The sequence below is a fragment of the Lepisosteus platostomus genome, chromosome 2 (genome assembly GCF_059453375.1).
Source record: "Lepisosteus platostomus isolate fLepPlt1 chromosome 2, fLepPlt1.hap1, whole genome shotgun sequence".
Taxonomy (NCBI): domain Eukaryota; kingdom Metazoa; phylum Chordata; class Actinopteri; order Semionotiformes; family Lepisosteidae; genus Lepisosteus; species Lepisosteus platostomus.
Window position 1 is genome coordinate 17,429,275 of NC_142612.1, and position 24,519 is coordinate 17,453,793.

At 35.7% G+C, this 24,519-nt stretch overlaps 1 protein-coding gene across 11 annotated transcripts in view; it reads right to left on the minus strand.

The window, feature by feature from the left end:
* Positions 1-24,519, minus strand: part of stxbp5l (syntaxin binding protein 5L) — a 260,757-nt gene that overhangs the window by 55,224 nt on the left and 181,014 nt on the right. For 8 of the 11 annotated variants that reach the window (XM_088601568.1, XM_088601586.1, XM_088601596.1 and 5 more), the window contains exons 8-13: positions 17,466-17,589; positions 12,788-12,866; positions 12,109-12,263; positions 8,363-8,435; positions 6,481-6,628; positions 3,779-3,849 (exon numbers count right to left, since the gene is read on the minus strand). In XM_088601568.1, coding sequence (XP_088457694.1) covers positions 3,779-3,849; positions 6,481-6,628; positions 8,363-8,435; positions 12,109-12,263; positions 12,788-12,866; positions 17,466-17,589 — 650 coding nt within the window. The remainder of the gene's footprint in view (positions 1-3,778; positions 3,850-6,480; positions 6,629-8,362; positions 8,436-12,108; positions 12,264-12,787; positions 12,867-17,465; positions 17,590-24,519) is intronic. The other 3 variants (XM_088601577.1, XM_088601652.1, XM_088601660.1) reach the window with 1 other exon arrangement.

Here is a 24,519-nt window from a genome sequence, read left to right on the forward strand (position 1 = left end):
CTTTATAAAGAAAAAAGACAATGTCAGTGACGAGTATTTTTAAGATGCCAAATAAATAAGCTTTAAGGTTGGAGGAGAAGAGGAAGGGTCAGCAACCTTCAGTTTGAAACTGGCTGTGAAGCACATTCGTTCATATCAAGTAAGTCTCACCATAAAAGGGGATTAGAATTGTTATTTCTTAAGGCTCATATTGAATAGAAGACAAACACCATTTTATTGAAGCATCTACCATTCACTAGGGAACTGTGGTCATCAAAGAAACCATACACAGTACATGTTCTGGGGTCCTGAACACTGTAAGGAATAATGTACTGTACACGAGGAAAAAAGCTAAACTTTATTATGGCATTGTGCCTTAAATGCTAAAGTAGTTAAATAATTTTAGGAAACTGATTATTTTAAAAGAGGAATGTATGGTCTTCTTGCCAAAGTACACCATCATATTTAAGTGGTTGGGCCCAACCCTCACAGTTCTTGTAGAATTTACAACAAAATCCTACAGAGGAAAAATGTAAGCAAATGACTAAATGACTCATATAAAAAATATTGTCTTTGGTAAGGTACTTAATTTGACAAAAAGCTTCAATGTATCATGGCAAATCATAAAATTACCTGATAATTAAGTTGCTTTATACTGTATATATTTATATTTAAAATATTATTTATTTGTGGGTAGTTCCACAGTACTTGAATTATATATCAAATAAATATCTGAATAGCTATGGTAACCCAAGTTCATTTTGTTCATTCCAAAGCAGTTTTACATATTTTTTTCATTTAAATCTGGAAGCAGAAGCATTGAAAAGGAATTTTAAGCAGCTCTTAAGAAGACAAGCACTGGGCCAGAAGAGATTTGGGGATGCTATCCCTGTTTAAAGGCTGCCATGGTGATTATCTTTCAACTGCGTTCAGTTGATTCATTTTGCCCACTCTGGTATGAGGGTCACACTGTTCTCAGCACCACAGGGCCAGAACCAATCAGTCCTACTTCAAGCTCAGTTTGTTTTATATGTGTCATGCATTTTCCCTCACTTTCACTTCCTTTCAAGACAAAGAATGAATATAAACAAAATCCCACAACCTGGATTCATGTGCACACCCTGTTACCAGCAGTTCTCTCTGGAATTGAAGTGTGATTTCTCATTACATATGACCACAAGATAAAAAATCAATTTAAAATACCAATTTTCACAAACTTTTGGTCACATACTGTAAATACACGAATTTTCAAAATATTAAATAATACCAAGTGGAAACATGCGCTACATTAAAGCATCAAATTAATTAACCCTTGCAAAATTAACTTTTTAAATAAATAGCATTGTAAAATAAATTAAATATGTATGTACTGTGAAATGTTTCTACAGTATGTTGGTAAAACTATACCAGTTAACCACACAAAGCTAATTTAGAAAAAAAATGTAACAATTTCCAATTAGGAGTGATCTGTTTTTTTTTTCTTTTTTTCAGAAAAGAAATTTTCAAAATATTAATGTGTGTCTGCCAGTTATAATTGCAGTTCTCATTTAGAAAGTGAACCTGTGAATCAACAGACAGGTCTAATGTGGCCAAACAATGCTTCTAGTTTGGCCTGCAAGCTGTAAAACTCATTTATATAAGTAACCATAGAGTTAAAAGGGTTTATATCTGCAGAAGGTATATTTGCTTGTCACAGATGAATGCCCTTCAATAAAAATGAAAGAGGAGGGATTTTCTTCACATTTTCTTCACAAGAATGTCAAATTCTTTAATTTTAAGACACCACTCAGCATAATTAAACAGACTGTCCTGTATCCTAAATTGTCTGGGAACATAGAAAAATGGATATTGTATATCGTGACCTACTGTACACACATTTCTATCTTACAACATTGCCTTTTCTAAAAAACCTTTACAAGTTCTTCAAGTGAGAACACTGACCTGCTGTGATACAACAATGTTCTTTGTTTAAGAAGTGGGCATATGTCCAAGTGCTTATGTACTCTTCACAAAGAAATAATAGAATTTCATAACAGAAGAACAACGAGGCCTGTGAATTCCTTATGGATCAGGCTCTTCTTTTGTTACAGGTAGCTCTGTGTGAAATTACAGGTCACTTGGATTCTCTCAAATTGAAGCTCCAAGGCCGTGCAAGCACCGCTAGGTATTCATTTGAAAATGTTGTATGTCTCAGAAGAATCCTGAAATCTTACAAATAGGAAAGATGCTGCAGTTTCTGATATTGCTTGCTTGTGCTAGATGAAACTGACGAACATTGTGCAAGAATTCATGAACAACCTAAATAAAAATGTATAATTCTAAGATTCCAAAGGATTTACTGTTGATCTATTTGTTATCTCTTTATATGGGTAAAAAATAGCATTCTTTGATTTGAGGAAAGTGCCTTTTAGCTAGAAATTGCAAAGCTCCAGACCTCAAAAGTCTTAATGTGTAAATGTAGACAAATTCAACTTTTGGATTTCTGGACTCAATGAGTGTGTCAGTTTCTGAATAACAAGAATCTTTTTTACATAATATTCACATTGATTTGCCTCTTGAAATTAGAGATTTCTACAAGTTGCAGTCAAGGTCTTCATTTACTGTAAGCAAACTTGTTTTTATCAACCTTTAGGGGAAATGTTCCACAGCCTTAAATCCTTTTAAAGCATTTCTTCAATCAGCACAATGGATAGCTGCATTTGAGTATCACTGAATTCCTGAACTTTTGTTGCAAACACGTACTGTTTATAATAATTTAAATAGTGATGAAATTGGTCTATCATTTATTTGAGATTCTCTGTGTTTCGTATTTCAATTGAACCAAAACCACCAAAATCAGTTGACTAAGAATCTGTAAAAATAGTTGTGATATTAGGTAATGCATAAACAAAGACCATGCCTGGTTTGACTAATGAACTGCTTGCTATCTATGTGATTAAATTAATCTTTTTATGCATTCATAGATAAAATTACTAAAAAGTAACAAACAAGTTTAAAACATATAAATCTATAAAAGCAAAAGAGTCTGAGCTCAGATGGGAAAAGTAGGAGCAAACTCACAAACATTTGCTAAATTAAAAGTACACCACATGGGTAATAAACTGATGAAAATTGCAATTCTGCTCTTGGATACCTCGTTTGTAACATGATATTGATCACAAAAACTTTTTTTGTACATAACTTGGCCTCATTTTCTTTATTTCTTTCACCCTCCAGAAGAAACAATCTTACAAAGAGATTTGTCATGCCAATTACAAATTCAACCCTTTATTTTGTGCAGGTGAGTTTCTAACAGCCAGCACCCACCTTTGAATAAGGAGCCTGACAGAAGACATTTTAAAGTACAAAAAGTCAAAGTGTGAATATTCATTAAGATGCTTTCCAAAGAAAGCAATCACAATAATAAGAAATTAAATGCTTAAGTCTCTGATCTTCAGTTTCAAGAATATTGCTGTTTTTTACTCTATAGGAAAATGGCAGCGATTCAACACTCTTAATAGTTGTAATGATCATAATGATCTAACAGAAAAGCTGAGTTCCCCACTTAAACATTGAAAACATTGCTGTGTAAGTCCATATGAAAATGCAAGGGGCCTGTGGCAGATATCCCAACATAAATGGTTGCTTTGAAAAAGGCTGATAAAAATATAACCTGTATAACACTGGGTTGTTCTGTCCAGAAGCATCCTAAACCATCACATTACAGAATTACAGAATTCTGCTGCAACTGTTTTCTGAATGATTTAATTGATAATGGGGGGGATCAATGATACAGTGGCACTGCTGATAAGACACTTACCCCGTGATGATGATTTCAGGGTATGTTTGTGTACCCAGGTTCCATGTCCCTCCATTAACAGGCCATTCCTGCTAACGGAATAAGAGTTTTAGAAAGTCTGAACTGAAGAATAACTCACAGTTCTGTCTTTCTTTCTGGTATTTGTTTCATAGACAAAAGACTCAGTCCTATCAACTGCTTCTCAAACTGAAAGGATTTGCCGCAGAATTTTCTTGATAATGTAGATACTGATCAACACAATTATTCTTGACATTAGTTCCTTCCATTATACATTTGTGTACAGTGTTTCAATCTACTTTCCAAGCAGTAACTGCAGAGATATCCCATGTGTCATGAATAGAATATATAGGACAAAGCCAGCTGAATCATTGATTTATTTCCAAGCAATGGAACACCAACATATAATGTTAAGCTCATTCATAATAATAATAGATCAATCCAATATCTTTAGCTGTTGATGAAGGGCTTAAATAAATTGCATCAGTGATGAGGTTTTGTATTTTGTGCAAGGGGATGATATTTGGGAAGCTACACCTTTTCTATAGAAACACTTAAATGCTACAGTCAAGATAGTAAGACCTTTCAGGTATTAGACCTAGCAGCTAGACTCCTAACTACATTAAGTAGAAGTTTAATGTACTGTATGACAGTACTCTGTATGGTAAAATTACTACATGGTTAACATTTTAACTATGGCGCAATGCATACTGTATGCTATATGTTTACCAGAAAACATAAAAATGTGGGCTTCCATTGAGGTCAAAATATAACTGAACTACCTCCATATAAGGACATCTTATGATGTCTTTGTAGAACTTCTTTTCCGAAGCAATAGAATTTAAAAATAAATTACATTGAAAGCCTCATAAATGATGTTCAAATAATACACACAAGTGTAACTCTCAAAAACCAGAGACTCTGAAATGATTATTTCACAGCAAGAGCTGCAGGGAGATAAGAAGACTGGTGATGGCAACTAAAGCCTTCTTTTGTATTAGTTAATCCTTCCACTTTTCTTCTGAATCCACAAGGGTACAGTTTGTGTTAAGAAGTAGTAAAAAGAAAAGTACATGGGAATAATTTCTGGAAAAAAAACAACCTGACTGGTACAGTAATTCAGTGAATTATAATGATTTTGCCCTCTGTATAAGCACTTCTCAAAGATGTCAATACTGTAGTAAAATGTGCTTTGCTAAGCAGGCTGTTCTCCAAGACTCAATATACATTTTAAACTTAGTCCGAAAATGCCTGATTTGAACATATTTCATTTACACACTCAGATATCAATACATTTGTTGTGTAAATACTAGAGTACTAAAGAAAACTGTACACATGTAAACACACAGCTTAAAATTAAATGCAGTATGCAATTTTGTGCATTAAATTTAATTCAAAAGAAAAATAAGATACATTTCTAAAATTAAAGAAGGCCTTTCAGCTAGGATCTAATTGATCTGTGGATCATAGCTAGCCATTACTAAAAGAAGCAATAGTAATAGTGTCATTGAAGGCACCCCCTTAATGCAGGATAATCTTAGCTTTTGTAGTCGACTACAACACTTAACAAGAGGATCTTTTTGTCTTCCAGACCGCCAGCCCATGGACAGGCCAGACAAGACAATAAATCCTGTGGACTTTCCCATTTTATTACCTAGCAATTACAATATTTATTATAGTTCAAGTAGGTCAGCATGCATAGGCTGCAAAGGAACGATTTTAGAGATACTTTTTGGAGATACTTATTGTGTGATAGGACACAATATTTATTATGTCCTGTCACACAATAAATATCACCAAGAGATACACATTCTAGGGTAGCATGAAACCCATTGACCCTAGTTACCAAAGCTCAGTGTCCCAGAGGGAGTAGTCCAGCTGTGTTTTTCTCTAAACACATCTCCTGGTGTGCCTCTTCCACCGCAAAGAAAAAAATATTTGTAAGCTTAGGTATCCCCCTCCATTCTCAGCTATCCTGAACAACATGGTCCCAGATGCTCCCTCCCACTTTAATATTTCTCAGTCCAATGTCAGTAAGAGGGAACACAATGCTGGGGTCTTCCTCTGATGCTCTCTGGTGCCTGAGTCCTCTCCTGGGTCCAACACAGCAATTTGGGGACTTGGGGAGTAGAGGGTGAAAGTGTCCCTCCGATGTCTTGGATATGGGCAGAGTTAACTGCTCAGGGCTCATTGATTGGCTGCATACAGATGGCCAGGTGTAATGATGCTGTGTATTGGTACCCTGTTCTAAAGCCCACCTCTCAGTGTGAGACCCAGTTAGACCTCTGAACTGTTAATTGACAAGTACCTGTGCAAGGAGGACCTTTGATCAATGGGAAGCTCAAGAAAAGAAGAAAGATGAACTCACCAATCTTAGGAGACACTTACCATTCTATGCAGATTTTAAGTCAACAAAGTCTCCAACACCTGTGGCCTCACACCCAAATTTCACAGTCTGTGACACTACAGTAGCTCCAAAAACTGTATGGATGGCTTCTTCCAGAAGTCCATTACTCTAGATGTAAATTACTTCATCAGTTCTTTCTGCTTGATGTAAATAAACCTTAGAATCGGTGGAAATCAAACCTTCCTTCCACGTTTTTTTAAGTAAATAACGTGTGTAATTGTCTTTCTGACAATTGTGGATTGGTTTCTTGTTCAGTTCTCAGCACTCACAGTGTTCACCGGTTCTTCTCCACACTTACCTTATTGCTGTAGCCTTGCTTTTTGTGTTTGGCACCAATTGAATATAGAACAGGGATCAGATCAGGAGGGCAATCTGCGAAGTATGCAGTACAGGTAACTGGAGATTCATGAATATCCATTGGGTATGGGTTTTCAAATATAGGAAAGCTACCAGAGAAGGAGAAAACAAAAAGACAGTAAGGCAAGGCTGTCCAAGCCTGGTTCAAAGAGCACCAATCCAGTTTAAATCATAGGTTACCTGTTTCTTAATATTTGGAACACCTGTACGTTGTTGGAAGATTAATTAAGTGTGCAATCTGTTCAATAAAGAGAACTCTGGTCTATTACTATTACTGATATTTTCTCAAATGTTTCAAACGTTCTGAATTTAATACATTTCCTGCTCCACCGATGAAAAGGGAAGTGTTAAAATTTTTTAGAAATCTGTGATATAATGTTGTCCCAATCCTGTTGGATCAGGACTCATATAAAACCTGGTTGGAGATGTTTGATGTAAGGTTATCTATATTAAAAAATACAATACTTAATCTGTTACAAAAGAAATCCTCCTGAATATTGAACCATACTGACAGGTGTGCTAAAGCACAATTACAGTTCTTTTAAAGCAAATAATGCATTCAACAAACAAGGAGGAAACACACTAAAATATAAGGGACAATTTGAATAAAAAAATCTGTGCTTTCATTCTCCCTTAAAAATTATTCAATATAATTCTATTTTATATATTAGATAAAATACATATTATATTTTAGGAAGCTAAAATCAAGTTGAAAAACAGATGAAAAGATAACAGAGGCCATCAGTAATATAATATATGCATGCCTTTGTAGACAGGCTATGAGATAGTTTTGGTGTAATGGATGCAGGAAAGATTGACACTATCATGTATTGAAAATCAATATCTGGGACCCATGAACATGGCTTCTTCTGTTTTCTTTTCTTACAAGGGAAATTATTTCCTTAGTTTTATCGTGTATTATTGTCTCTCATTTCTTGCCTTTGTTCCAATTCATCCTGATAATTTTCAATTAACTGAAGTTAGACCACCGCACTATTCAGACATTAAAGTCACGATATAGGCCATTTATATTTTGTAAAATGTTTATTTGAAACAGACAATTTAATACTAGCACAGTGAACTCAAAATATATCAAATGTTTTAGTTATTTTTTTAGAGCCAATGTGAGGGAAGGAACATAAAAGAAACATAGTACCAATACATCTGTGGGACTGACATGATTTGAAAACTGTTTTTGCCATTTACTTGCCAAATCAGCTTTTGCGATGTGATGATTGCTGGTTATTAAATGTTGAAATGGAAGTGCAGAAGATTGTTAGATTTAATCTGTTTCTGTCCCTCTGGGATTAGTCAGACAGATTGTGATGGAGTGTTTTGGCAGAAGGAAACCTGTTTATTCAGCCCAGTATCCTGTGGTAATAATAATCCCAAGATAATCACACATAGATGCTTAATTCAGTCCAGGTAGGATTTCTCTGTTTTGCAGAACATGGTATTTAATGTTCTTCTGAACACTGCATGTTACAGTATGTACAGCCTTGAAAGACACAGTGAAGCTAAAAAATACTCCACGAAGAGTCAGTTTCAAAATTGTACCTTTATCTAAATTAGCCACAAAAGCAGAAAATAAAATGACAGATGTATTGTAAATTTTGTGCCAATCATGCATCTAACTATGCATACATACAGAATATCTCTAGAGAAGGACTTATCATACAAACTAGAATATTATATCTAATTGTTTCATTTCCAAAACTGTTATAACGTATTACCTGTATTAACGTTCCTTCTTAGATTTTAATGTTGGATTTTTCTACGATGAGCAAATGTGAGCAGCTCAAAATCATTCTCAATATACTTACGTGCTTTGTGTCAAGTCCACAACAATGAAGTCCTTTTCAAGCAGCACAGCTACAGCATAGGGTTCCTGGAACTCTATAAGAGAAACACCGATTCAGCACTCCAGTTTTAATGTAATATACTGTACACATAACTTTTATAGAATCCATAAGTTCTGTTCTCTCCTGCAAGAAAATGTGTGTAAGATTAGTCTTGGCATGCAAAACTGAACAATCAAGCTCCACTTCCCCTCCTATGATTCTAGTGTCTTCTGAGAAACAAATCTCAGATATTTGACTCAAGAAATAAGCACATAGTACAATAGTATAAGCACAACAGATCACGTGTTTCGACGTAGCAGGTAGAAGTGTGGAGGAGAGGATGGAATTCTTGACATGTAACTAGAAGGTGCAGCTTCAGGTCCTAGACAGGGCACAGCTGCTGCCACCGAGTAACCTTCTTGACTCAGACTGCTGCAGTAAAATGCCCTGCTACTGTACATACAGTAAATTGACGTAAAGAGTTTTGGATAAAAGTGTCAGCCAAATAACCTTAATAACGACACATGCTTATCAGATTCAGCACAAAGATAATGGTGAAAAGTTAAAACAACATGTCCTAGAAATGAGACAAGTGGATTTTTTTTTTTTATTGGGACAACTGAAGATAATAATGAGTGTGAAAAGAGGAGTAAAACAGAAATGGAATGCTATTCCAATGAAAAATGAAGCTATTGTAGAGTTAAATAGTTGAACTAGAGGGAAAAAAAAGATTTGTATAACACAAATCAAACCAGCGTATTACAACATTTAAAAAAAATTGAATTGCCCGTCATACATGGAATGTTTCATTAAAGGAGGAAAGACCTCATTTAAGGGAAAATGCCTACCTCCTATCTTATGGCTAACTGTTTAATTCAGAAATAAACTATAAGTGGCATCCATTTTTTTCTGTTCTGAAATCCAGAACTGACATATCCATGAGAAGTCTTTTTTAATCCATTTCATTAGGTGAGGAAGACATTCAGGTGTGGAAGCTATGGCGGTAAAGGCAGAAGTTTTGGTAGTACAGATCAATGCAGGTTTAATGAGCAGGAGAAATGGTGTATGTGAATGATGCACTGGATTATGATCAATGCTAGTTCATTAAAATTGTTGTAGAAAGTAAAACATTCCTTTACAAATGTGAAAGTCAGATACATATTTTTTCCTGGCACTTTTACCAACATATTATACTATGAGGCATTAAAATGCAATAAATGAGTACTGGGACCAGGAGCATTTGTTGTGATATATAGGAATACCTCTGTGGATACTCTACATGCTTGGTTGTGTTCGCCTTTTTAAAATGTTTTCTGGTGTTCCCCAGAAAAGTGCTAGAATAATTGTATTGAAATATTACTAAGATCTAGTAAATATAAAATGACTGCATACTCTCTGTAAGTAACAGAAGAAATATTATGTAAACTACATCATGTTTATTATCTAATACTTTGTATACTACCTATACCTAACAGGAAAATGTGTTATCATGTTGCATAAGAAACTACTTTTCAGCCAGCAGGTACAGCACACCCTGCAACTCACAACTACAGTAGCAACCCACTAAAGCTAAGCAAGTGTGAGCCTGGTCAGTACCTGGATAAGAGACCTCCTGGGAAAGCTCAGGATGCTGCTGGAAGAAATGTACAGTGAGTGGGACCAGTAAGGAACACTCATCCTGCAGTCTGTGTGGGTCCTAATGCCCCAGTATACTGATGGGACACGATACCATAAAAAGGCACCACTCTTTGAATGAGACATAAAACATTTGGTGTTTCTCCAAAAGAGTATGGGTGTTACCCTGGTGTCCTGGCCAAATTCCCCACCGGCCTTCACAAATCATAGTCTCCTAATAATCCCCATCTATAAACTGGCTTCATTACTACAGTATGTTCTCCTCCCCTCTGATAGCTGATGTGTGGTGAGTGTACTGGTGGGACCATCCAAGAGATATAATCAGGTTTACTCAGCAGGAAGTTGCACAAAAATGATTTTTGTTGTCATTTTCCAGTTACTGTTGATGTGTATATACAGTATATGTTTGATTTATTTGTTCAATGATTTTAAGAAGTCTACAATGAAAATAATACATTTATTAAAAATGGATGCCCTGGCATTTCATGTCAGTATGACCTTTTGCTCTAAACATTTTGAGGATGACGGATTTCCAAAATATACAAAAAGAAACAAGAAACAGAACAAAACAGATATGTTACAGTTCAGTTATGTGTCATTTGTAGTGAACTAATTCCTATGTGCAATACGAAAAAATCAAACAATTGCTGTTAAGGCCGATTGTTTATAAATCTTTATATTTTTCTATTTTTCAGCATCAGTTTAAGTGTTCAGTTATAAAACTGTTATTTATTCAGTAAACCTCTTATAAAAATGCAGTGCAAGGGCTTCATTTCAATTGCTGTGGTTTTCTGAAATTGCCAGGTATGCACTGAATTTAAACTTCAAGCAGACTGACCTTAAGCTGCCACCTGCATTTTTGTCACTCTGCCCTCCTATTGCTTTCCTAATAAAACATCGTAATGATTGCTGTCTTGAAGAGATTGTGTGCTGCCCTTGATACCCCTCTCTATTTTTCAATTCTAATTAAATCTTTTTTTCTTCCCCACAGGGTAATTCACAACCATGTGAACTCTCCATATAGTCCTCATTTGCATTTGTGCCAAGACTGATTATATAAATGCAAATGCAAAAAAAGTATATCTAGCAAGATAACTGCATGTACTAATGTTACCAGATGAAGGCCTGAACATGGCAGGATAATCCCAAACCTAGTTTATTTTGTTGAAGATCTAAGACATGGCATTTAAAACTGAGCTGTGATTTACATTTAGTCTTTTTGTGGCCACAATACAATTTCCAAAACACAAACGACTATGTCTATTACCATTGAAAACTATATAACTTTAATTAAGAGGCTACTTAAGAAAAAAACCTAGGTTTTTATGTTGACACTTCACTTACATTTTCAAGACACTGTGAGGAAGCAAACAAAATGCTAGGATATGTAGTTTAAAGTGTATAATTTAAATCAAGGGATGTTACATTAAAATATGTAATGCATTAGTAAGGCTTCATTTAGAATATCGTGTACTGGTCACCATGTTATTGAAAATGATATTGCTGCTCAGGAATCAATCAAGTGCAACCATATACTGTACATTCTAGAGTTTAAGTGAATGGCCTACACTGACTGGTTGACTGGTTGAAGAAAATAACATTTTATATTTTCAAACCCATTAGTTAATCTACGAATGACAGTATGATATTTCTTATTTCTCAATGCCTCCATACATATTAAATATATGAAAAGTTAGAAATTTGGTAAATGTAGCTAGTTTTACTGCTAGTAACTATTTAATCCAGGCACTTTCTGAAGAGTGATAAGGTTTCAACAATAGGTCTTGGTTGTAAGTTGAGCCTTTGGTGTAAAGACATGCATGAAGTATATGTATGCTTTGTGCAAGATTAATGTCTAACTTTTATCCAAACTTGGCAGACCACACCGTCTCATTCATTCATTATAAATCCTGCTTTCTAATTTTTTTTCACCAGTTGTAGAGGAGTTCTGATTATTCCAGTTAATAAAGATTTACTTGTAAAATTGATTAAGGCTTAATGAAGGATAGGTGACTGTGAAGCATGTTAATGGCTTCTGAAGCAGTATACAGTACATACTATAATAAATTAGTTGAAGAATCATACTTTCTTACCATTAGGATAAGGAGTCTCACAAAGGGTTAAGAATTCCACAATAGGATGATCCATCTCCAGCACTGTTATCGATTTGCTGTGCATGATTGTCAGGCTGGGTCTTCTACATGCTTTATCATACGACAGACCTCCAGAGAAGATTATAAATGGCTCACTGAAAAAGAAGATGAAGATGTTATGGTGCTGAAAGTAATCCAATATTTTCCAGAATATTTCAGGTAGCACAGCATCCTAAAATTAAATAATGTTGTCAAGAGCTGTTTCTATGCTAAGCAAAGCTATCGTGTTATGTTTCAAAAAATCAATATGCTTTCCTCATTCTGCCAGCATATGACTGACACTAAAAATGGTATTCAAGAACGTATGCTCTTAGTACCTTTTGCTGTGTACTGTACATTAAAATCCACTATAGGATCACCTGTTTAAGGAGCATGTACTGAATTCTTAAACACCTATATATCACACTTTCATATACAGTACATGATATGGTAATTGTTCAAATTTTAAGGTATATGCTTATAATGAAGGCTTAAGCATGCCTAAACAGTATAGTACAAGGATCCTGTATAAAAATAACAGAAATACTATATAAAAGTACAAGGGGTACTGAAAGCATGAAAAGCATCATGTACAGTACCATGCCCTGAAGTCTACACTGCAAAAAGAAGAAACAAACACCTGCTTTTTGATGTCTTGTACTCCACTTTCAGGATAGGCTTGCAAGGCTCTGGTTTTTTCCCATCTCGCGGATTTTTCCCTTTGGCGAGAGAAATTATGAACATAAGAAAACAAATAATGACTTTTTGCTGAAATGTTTTGCATAACATACAGTACTTTGTGATGGCAATGATATTGTTTATGCTTCTGGAATTGACTGTTGCTGATGTCTAGTGTCACAAAATAAAAAAATAAATTATAAAAGGGGACCACTTGCTTCAAACTGATAACTCGTTAGATCAGTGAAAAAGAAAAAAACTGCCCTGGGGTTTCACAGCTCAGCAGGGTCTGTTAGATTTATCAGTTATACGGCAAGCAAGCAGGACAACCACTGCTATTTATCATGACTGGATTTACAGGAGAAGATAATTTCTGTTTGAGGGGATAAATCATTTATAAACCTGCTGAAGGTCACACCTCCCGGGTAAATATGTTGAGTAATTCCATTCAGTTTTCAAAGTGTGTTCCCAGTCTTTGTACTGGGTAAAGCATAGAAATGGCACACTGCTTCACACTCAAGGCAGTTGGACTTTCAGATCAAAGCTGGTCTTTCATTTTAGCTTACACAGCCAAGAGTTCCACAGCCACTGTGACCGTAAACCGAAGTTCGTTATGTTCAAAAGACCTCTGGATATATTGGATTTGATTCTGTAAATAATGTATTTTAAACAAGGTAGAACAGTCTATTTGTCTATGGGATCAAAGAATTGTTTGTGCTGTTTTGGGAAAGAAAGGTTTTAAAAATGACAATAACATAACATTCTGAAACTAATTTTTAGACATCTGCCATTCTTACATTGGTAGGAATTACTGTACATCATTGTAGGAGAAAACACTTTTGTCATTTCCTACCAGGCTCACAAACAGCAGATAGAGCTGTTTTCACAAGTGTAGTCCAGAATCAAGTCTTTTTCAGATACGCTCCTTAGTAAATAAATGCTGGAACAAATTAGAAGTAACTTGACAATCTGATTTTCAGTGTGGACAATCAAGCTTTCTGTTAAGTACGTCAAAAAAGCATTTATTTGTTTATGGAAGAAAATGACATACAATCTTTTGTGTGTTATTACAATGTTAAAGAGTGTTGTTTAACTTTACTTTTAAACACCTGAGATGCCACAGTTGTCTCTGACGTATTTATACAGATTTCTTAATTACTCTTTAGAATGCTACTCTGTAAAAGCCTGGTTGAGGTCTTGTGAAAAACTAAGCTATTATATACAGTCAATATAGCTTAGTACAATTTTTCACTTAAATTCCCTATTCATATACAGTACAAATAAGTAAGTTAAAAAACAACACACAAACTGTGTTGCTGACAACCACAAGCTTCCTAGTAAATGCACCAATTCAGACATTGGACTGAGACCCATACTGCAGACATCAAGTCAATGTTTCAGTAATTGGGACAAATTCAAATTCCAATTAAATGAACTGATTAACATAAAGGCATAGCATACTTAATACTTCATTGTGAATTCATCTGGCAGAGGAAACACCAGCCCTAGCCAAAGATCAGCACTTTTACAATCCTCCTCATTTAGGAGACTTGAAGCAGGGACCAGTGATCAATTTGTCAAACACAAATTGCGTCTCAAGCAGATGCACTGTGGTAGCTAGCTGGTCTCGAGGTCCTGCTGCAAGCTAGATCGAGTTCTGTTCTGACAGAGTTTTGTCTTTTCAGGTTCACCCTCTAACTCAGTGCTTCAGGAAAACGTTTAGATAGAAACTATGGCAGGCACATGGTTCTGTTGTCAGTCAGCGAGTTAGTTTGGTGAAGAGAGCAGGTGCTGTTAGAGGTGATGCACCAGTTTTTAACTGGAGAAAACTAAGTTGGTGATTGGTCAATTGGTCAAGAAGCTACAAGGTGGAGTGGGTACCCATACCCTGCAGGTCCCTGATTGGCTCATCATCTTGTTGGATGAATGACCACGGGCCTTGAATTTTAGGATTATTTCCAGATAAGCCTACAGTATATCCTTCAGCTATACATCCAGGTGCCATCTTAAAGGAATATTGACAATGGATCTGGACTGTCCTGGGAGAGATTCTTATTCAAAAGATAAGCTCATCTCCCTCACTTGCTCACATGCAAAGACCTCTAGATCACAGGAGAGGCCTCTTTGGCCACATTCCTGTGACAGAGAACAAGCTGTTTGGCCTCAACAAAGATTGTAAGAAATACGTAATATCAATTAATTCCAAGTTAAATAATAGGCCTTCTCCCTACACAGTAGTGTGGAGACTGTCCTAAATCTCATGTAAAGTTTCATAAACTAAAGTGTAATGTCTAAAGAGATGTGAAAAGCATTAAAAACTGTTATTTAAATTATCACCAAACACCACGTTATACTATATTATAATAAATAATATTATTATATATAAGAATATATACAAAAATAATAAGAAAGGAGAGAAAAGTTAGGTCTAATTGATATTGTTTGTTGGACAATATTACCTTGTGGTGTCATCAATTTCAGTTACTTGTATTGTAGCAACTAGGTATTTATAATCCATTTAATTAACCATAAAGGGTAGAACATTTATCCACAATCCCCAATTATTCAACAGAGAAAATAATTACACCGATATATTTAAGGCTGAAATCTTAAAAAAAATACCAAGTGTTCAGTCTTTAAATTAAAGGTTGAAGAACTCTGGAAAATGTTGACAGGTCACTGAATCTTTTGTCTTCTTTTTCTTGAGATGTAGTTTTTGTGTTAAAATGTCACCTCACAGCTGCTTCTCTCTTAGACCTGAAAGAAGCTAATCAATGGGGGTTACCAAGATACGGCACACGGGGACACTGAGCTCCGTTTGGCTTCTCTTTCCCTAGAGTCGTGCTGAGCTGACTCAGTAGGGGTCATTGTAGGATGCTGTGGCTGATTTAGTGATGTGAACTTAATTATACCTTAATCATAAACCTTTGTTCCATATCTTTTAGTCTCCTTAACTGTAAGCATTAATTTCCCTACAGAAGAAATTAGCATGGGCTTGGGTTTGAGTTAGTGTAGCATGTGGATGAGGCTGCGGTTACAAGTATAATAAGGTTTAAAACATGCATAATATTTTATATGTTATATAAAATATTACTTATATTTCATTGTGCTTCTGTATCCCAAAGGATCCCTAAGATCTTTACATAGGGTATACTGTAGGTGGGGTTCACAACTTTATTTATGAAATGGGTGATATGTAGCGAGTAGTACCAGAAGACCCTGTACACATCAGATCAGGTGTAATAGCTTTACCACTCGAATTAAGGAAACATTGAGGAAAGAGATTTTCCTAGCCCAGAGTGTAATTTAGCTACCGTCAATGAAGGATTAACATCCTAATTCTTTCAAAAAGTAGTCAGGATTTTGGTTTTAATGTCTCATCTGAAGGACTGTACAACTGGAGACACTAAGCTGTGTCGTACTTGGACACTGGGTTTGGAAATCCTCATGGGATGGGAAAGCATACTAGTCTACCAACACAACTTCTATTACTTATAGAGGCAACTTTGGTTTCCTTAGAGGGCTCCCTTCCAATGCTGATCAGGCCCAGCCTTGCTACTAGGACCTGATGAGATCAGGCTTCAAGCTGCAAATACTGCTGCGTTATTAGAATCCCCCAGAATGTTAGGCTTTCAGTCTAATTTAAGGTAAATTTGGGCTTTATTCACTTTTCAAATTTTAATGGTAGGGTTCGGTTTAGGTTCGGCTGTAATTTAGTTCTATAAATGGACTTGGGAAATTCCTGTGAGATATGTTTTTCACTGAATCTAATTTTATGTTACAACAATATGGAATTAATGTTATTTTAGCCTGAGATTTGAGTGTGGGTTCATTTGAATTTTGTGACTGGCAGACATAGCTCTGTGTTTTGATCTGTATTTTATTCCATATGTCGAGCGAACTCAGCTAGATTTATTTTAAATTGCTCAATTCAAGTTTAGCTGATGATGCCACTCACTGTCGAAGCAGATGCCTGTGTAAAATCGAGTCACTTCTAATGACTGGTTGAATTCCATCCTGAAAAATCATGTCCCATATAAATCCATCTTTAAAATTTGTCTGGCTGTCTCTTTACACTCTCTCATTTTCTGTCTTTGTACACAAGTCATATACTGTTCTGTCAAACCGCTTTCTGAAAATAAAGGTTTCTTTATTTAACATTTATGACAAATAATATCCGAGAGAAAAATCACAGAAATTGCACATCAATGAAATAACTTGCATATAGATTCAATAATTTAATTATATAATACATTTATATTCGAAGGATGAGCATAATATGTTCAGATAAACAACACAAAACAAAATGATCCTTCTTTTCCGTCCATAAAAATTCTATATGCATCTAATCTTAGCATTTCTCAGTCCTATTCATAACACAGTATGTTCAGATTCTGTGACTGGACTTCGATTAAAACACTGCAAAGAGCATACGTTTTCGTAAAAAAATAATTTCAATAAAACAGATCAAATACATTTTACTCGTCTCATCAGGAGTAAGAGATTTAATTTTGCCTTCTTCATTATGGAAAAATACAACAGATTTGCAGAACTTTGGAATCATGCACATTTTTTGTAGAAGAGCATATCAACCTGAACTGAAGCGGATTAGTTTTCATACAGAAGGGCCACGCGCTTACCATGTGGAAATGTGATTTGGATGGGCTTGGTGGTGTTTTTCAGGCTCCACGTGGTCAGGCTGCCATCTGAATGACTGCACATGAACTGTTTGCCTTCGTGATGCCAGCTGACTGAGTGGATGGCCTAAAAATGCAAAATGAACATGACATAAAAACACAACTTTTTAAAAACAGTCACAGAAGTTAATGAATAAGAAATGTAATTAAAGTCCATAAAGGCAAAGGCAAGAAGAGTTAGAACAAATAAGTAGATATTTGGCAGATCTTGCTTACTTGAATCAATTTTCAATTTTATATAAATCTTAAGCATTATATTAAAAGTACAAACTCCTCACTAAAGATTGGATTTTCTGTATGGAAGATACTGTAGTTTGGATGTATTGCACAAGTAGATCAATCATTTTTTAAAACAATTTTATGCTCACTGATGCTTTTATATACAAAGCAAGGACGTTACTGCCCAATTAACATGATATATTTTTATTAAACAACATCCTGTATTCTGACTGTGTATTCTGTTATTATTTAATATTTGTCTTGGCCTTCTTTCCATTGACATCGGCCATGAAATATTCGGCACCCTCATAATATAGTGCCTCACAAAATACAAGATGTATAGGGTGAAATATAGAGAAACATATAGCCTTTAAATATACTAAGATGTATAGAGAGCTTTGCAGAAAGAAAACTGCAAATTTTGACTAAATAATGTTGTTATCTTTGACAGTAAGCTTAATTGCTAAATGATTGTTGATCACACAACAATATACACCATCCTTTGTGTCCTGATTGAACTGTAAGAAACATTTTTATGTTAAACATTTGTATTATTAATATGACTTTGATTTACTTTGTTACTAAATGGAGGGTACATTATATTCTACAGAGTTAAAGGGAAGATGTTCATGGAATAAATAAAATAAGAAACAAGGTTAACATTTTTAACATTCTTCATAAAAACAGGTTAAATGCAGTCAGTGTTTAACCATTACAGTATAGCAAAGGAAAATACAAGTTTTTCTTATTTAGCAACACAAGAACTATGATGAACACTTCTTTCAATCTAATTAGGATTAGAATTTGTTTTTGTAACAGAAACTGAGGACAGTGAGGTAATACTATGAAAGAAAAGTGTGAAACCATGACATGTTTCTACAATTCATCAGCTGGGCTAAACACTATTTTACTGATTGCAACCTAAAACTATGTCAGACAATGAATATAATTTGCACGTTGTGTGGATTTGTGGCTAGTTTAGTGTTTGTCAGTGCGTCCCTTACAACCAAAAACCCATTATATAGTGGCTGCTACTCTATATCTAATGGGACTGTTCCCAAAAATACGCATAATACATAATATTCTATAATAGTAAGGTATACACACATGAATAAAGGTGTGTGCATACATTATTAACTAGAACAAACTGCTGGTATTGATTTCTTATACAAGCATTAGTTCATAGAAGAGAAGAAACCTTTCAGGCGTTTTCTGTCATGCCTGTCCTCACAGGAGCACTGTGCAGCAGGCTAGTCCTACCCTGGCAGCTGACCATATCTCTTCCATCCATTTAACTCTGAGCCTCTCAATCCCCGGATTCCTACTGTAGTTCACTGACTTGCGCTTCATTTGGATTTACGACCCCGACTACAAACATTCTCCTTTTGCTTTGAACTGTGATTTACTCATGCTATGAAAATTTCTGTTCCTTCCCAACCTTGCCTTTTGAATTTCTCTTTGTGTTTTCACTCTGTGTCACCTGGCTTTGGACCCTGATTATTTGAGACTATCATGATTCTGGACTGTGTTTAGCCTGTTTGCTATGCCTTGCTGTTGTTAATTACCTTACTTGTTCCCACTCTAGGGTTTAATCAGATGACCCACAGACCACTGTTACAACAGCAATTACATTTGCATATCCAGTAAGGCTGTCAAAAGAGTATATACTGTAGGAAAATGCACAAAGGAAATATTTAGAGTTGGGAAGCTGCACTCTACCAATCATCCTCTCTACAAATCATCGATTTGTAAAATGTTTAAGCTCTTTTGAGAACACAGACATTAAAGACTACACAGAACTATAGATTACTATTAAACCACTTCCAGAAAGCTCAGAAGATACATATTTTCTTAACATATCCCTTCACGGAGCAAAAAAGCAATGCCTCAGCACCACGGACAGCATCCACTTATACCATTAGAAAGAAATACTTCAGAATCCACCACCACTGGTAGAATATTGCCTCAGCACCATGGACAGCACTCAACACCACCGTTAAAGAGCATGCCTCAGCACCATCAACACTCTTATCTTTCCTGATTGCTGCTTCCCTTCCCTTCAGTGTCCAATACAAAGGTAGCTTTTGAGGAATCTAGAAGTGAAGATGGTTTGTAGTCATTAATTCACTTTCCTGTCATGTTGCTTGTTCCCTCCTTTATTCTTTCTCTCCCTAAATTGTGCCTCTTTAAGGAAGCTGTAAGTGGTTTTAAATACATGGGATTGCTGTGTCCCACACAACAGAGACATCAGTTTTTTTACTTAGGTCTTTTAACTGATTGCTTAACTACTACTCTCAACTGTTTTGATTCTGGGGGTGAGGGTGTCCCTTTTGGAAAGGACAGGGCACTAATTAATATAACCTTTGAGACCTCCCCCTGAATGGTAATATGAATGGCAACATTGATTTAACACACAAAGGCAGATGCTTTACTTATGAACATGAACACCAAATGATAAAACGTAGTCAAAATATAACATTAATAAGGACTGATGGTCATAGAATGTGAGAAAATCTTCTTAAACATGGTTAACCTCAAAATTGGGAAAATTACATGCACTATAAAACCTTTTAACAATTTTTGAATATGACAAACAACTTTGTCACTTTAATCCTAGCCTGAGCACCAACTAAATTAAAAAAAATACCATGATATTTAACAATCATATTACATAAAATTGAAATCAGTTTATAATGGAATATAACAGTAGACAACAGACAAGCAGAATGATGCACTGTAGGAAACACATTTCATTCACAATTCACTGGCAAACTCTTAATCCATATTTTTCTGATATGGGTCCATCAAAGGTCCTGAATATTTTTTGCTTGCGTTTTTTAGCAATCATTTTATGTTCTTATTGCTATTCCTTTTTTAATATCTATATGAAACTTAGTGTTTGGTAAATGCCCCAGGTAACTCAATTTCGCAGTCGATTTTTCTTTTGCATAAGCAGTAGAGCAACAGCACTGCAAGCCTCAGAATAACATCAAGGGGTATTTGTTATGCTTCATTGTCTGAAAGATATGAAGGAAACTCATTTGTTACCCTTCTATGCCCTTTTCAGTTTTAGTCCATTCCAATGAAATGTGTTTAGAATAGAAAAGTATACTGACTGCCCTTCCGTATAAAGCTGGTGGTGACCTGTGCAGAATGTATTTTATGTTCAACTGAAAAAAAAACGACGCCATATTTACCTTGTTGCTCACTGTGAGAAGATTCTTTTCACAATAAGAAGTGCCTTTATATACATTATATACTGTACTTACAGAACAGAATTGACACCTGATTGAGAAGCAATTATATTTTTATTCCAGTCAAAATTAATTTTCCCACAAACTTGATCCCAAATTCCCATTTGTCATCATGTTGAACCTGTCAGCTTATGACTACTTAAATCTGTATTTCCTGCATCTGTGCAACCTAGTGTGGAAGCCTTATATTGCACCTTTTTTAAAAGCATTATCTACAATGAAGTGCTACCATTATTTATGAAACTCAAAATTACAAGGGTAAAAAATATAGGCAAGATAAAAGATGTGAAGGCAGAAGTTTCACAAAGGAACATGCCTGATTACTTAACTTTCAAATTCTGGACCTTAATAAGCCTGATCTTATCAAGGTCCAGTCTATTAATGAGAGAGACATGTTTCTGAATGTTGAAGCAAGAGTTCTATTTAAAATTAGTGGCTGACTTTGTTTGACTCTTGTTGATCTTGTATCAGAAAAACCTACATTGCAGTGATGTACCAAATATACTTTAATAATAAATATCCAGAAAAAAGTGGAAGGTGGTTTTGACAATTAAAAAAAAATCCAGTTTATCTGTCTCGATCTTTTAGACCTTGGGGATGCTAGCTCTTCCTTATTGGTGACCTCTCAGGGAGGACTGTACTGTCCTCTTCCTGCAATGCTGCTCTTGGCTCTACGCACACTACCCACTAAATCTGCACTGTCTTCATTAATTGAGGCAAAGGGGCATTCACCCTGATTAACATAGGTTAAGAATTGTTGCACAATACTTAGCCTTTAGTTTATTAATCACTATTCATCATTCTGACCAGCTATGCCTCATTTTGCCATTTTTCCCATTTAACATGTGGCCATCTTGGCCCAAGGCCAGACCATTGTGCCTGAAATTTGAGCCAAATGGGGTCTTTTTTCACAATACTACCTCTCAATGGGAAAGTCACATCCCACACATCAAATGCATAAGATCTAGGTCTTCCATTTAGCATGTTAATTTACTATACTGTATGTATTTGTGTATATTTAAATATGAACTGATTCTAATCTGTTATCAGAAATGCCCTTCAGAACCAAGTATTGATAAAAGTATTAATGCAAGAATGTATTTTTGACAACAGGGCCATGTAGGTTTGGATTTTTTTCCCTTTAATAATAAAAACCTTCATTTAAAAACTGCATTTTGTGTTTACTTGTGTTATCTTTGTCTAATATTTCAATTTGTTTGATGATCTGAAACATTTCAGTGTGACAAACATGCAAAAAAATAAGAAATCAGGAAGGGGGCAAACACTTTTTCACACCACTGTACATAAATACAGAAATAATTTAGTTTATGCATCTTTTCAGTGTGTCTTCTGTTTGAAGATTGGCAGACCTCAGGACAGATTTCCGTGATAATCATTTTGTATTACATTAAACGATTGAGAGACGCCATGGTTCTTAAAATATACAGAACAAAAAAGAATAAGTCAACTGGATGATTCTTTATCATAACGTTTTAATAGAATGATAATTTTAAATTATAGTAGTGTGGATGTGCTCCTGTTGTGAATAGCACTAACGTGGGCTAATATGTATTTATACTACACTGGGCGTAACACTCACAGGAGTCAATTACAAATTTCCATTAATTTTTCTGGAGTGCAAACATTTAAAAATAGAATCTGAGTTTAAATGAAAATTACTTGATGCAACCTTTAAATACCAAATTAAAACGCAGTGTGATTTCACTCAGATCACAAAACATTGTTGTTCGCAAAAATTGCATTTTGTTCAAATGAAGTGAACATTTCTGTACAGATATCCTAATACGACCTGACATTTCCAGTAGAGAAAATTTCTCTAAAGGCACAGATGAAAGGTTCTTGCAATGAGTGAGGCACACATGTTCTTAGAGATTAGGAATTGTTAAATATGGATGAATTGCTGTTGTAAGAGTTGCCCTTGTACAGAAAATAAACATGGTTAAACGTATTTGGCAGGTATTATTTATCTGTAGGCGATTTATTACATTCTATTTTCATGATAATATAAAACAGCCTCTTACAACTTTTTTTCCCATAAGCAATACAATCTGTACAAAAATTCAGGATGACTGAACAAAGATGAGTAAGCCTAAGGAAACAGACGTGGAATTCATCTGTCAAAGTCCTTTTATTCATTAAAAATGGTTTAATGCTAAAAGACCCTGACACTATACAAAACTCTAATTATATGCATTTTAATAATTTATTCAAAATTTGAATTGTTAGACTGTTTTTTAATCATTTGCAACATTTGTAAGTATTTATTATTTATTTGCTAGAAAAAGTTAGTTTTGCATAATATTGTGTGTGTTGCAATAGTGTTGCATTTCTGTAGTTTAGAATCAACAATTTTTAACCAAATCTTAGTTTTTACCAATTTTACACCAGCTTCATCTGAAATTGCCAATTGGATATGAAACATCTTTATAATTCCTTTACCACTCAGAAAAGACAAAGACATGCTCCACTAACTCATCAATTTACAGAGCCATTCATCATTTGATACGCTACAAGCTCACAAATACCTTGCAGAAGATACCTTAAGAAGCTAGGAGCTGCATTTCTTACTGAAAGCAGTGGAGACCTGCCAGCATCTGAAAAGTCATAGAAACTGAGGAAATCTGGCAGAATCCTTTACTCAGCCAATTACTGTACATGCAGCCACTTGTAGAAACCCAGTCAGTCTTATGATTTCTTCTGAATCAAACCAATGCTATTAGGGTCTGTAGGGCTCAGCCTGAGTTCAGAATGGCAAGCAGCCAATAAGAATCTTAGCTGCCTGGTATGATATGATATGCCTTACATTCCTGTTGTCTCATTTGATCTTCGGTTCTTCTCCTCAGCAGCCTCTCTGGGTGATCATCTCACCATGGATCCCAAAGACTGTCTGCACCCTTGTCTGTGGTTCTCAACACCAGGATTTCACTCTGAAGTCGAATTCCCCTTCTCCCCCAGGGCTTGGCATGTTGCCGAGCATCCCAACGTTCCAAGACCGAGATACCCGAGGATCCTCCTTTTTTTTCCTGGGAGCTCGGCACTGGATCCCGCTCCATAGCCGAGGCTGCCCTCTCAATTCCGTTGATGGGCGGATTCACAAAGGATGAGATCTCCAGGTTGGATGCCGACTACTCACCTCTTGCTCCCGCCATCCAAAACCCAAGGGCTCTTCCCTGTGCAGGTCTGCCTCTCGGTTTGTGTCCCAGCCCACTCCAGGATTCACTCATCACCGCATCTTCTGGATCGGACAGTATGGAGGCTCTTGTCCTCGGTCCTTGGATTCCTGGACTCTTCTCTGCTGGACATTTCCCTGTTATCCAAGACCTCAGGGCTCTCCCTGAGCAGCTCTGCATCTTCATTTCCATGCCACTTCACTACACAGCTGGATGTCACTGTGTACCGCAGCCTCTGACCTGGACTGCATGAAGACTCCCAGATCTCTGCCCTGGACTACCTGGACTTCTTCACTGTTCCCAATGGTTCCATCCCAAATCCAGTAGGCTGCT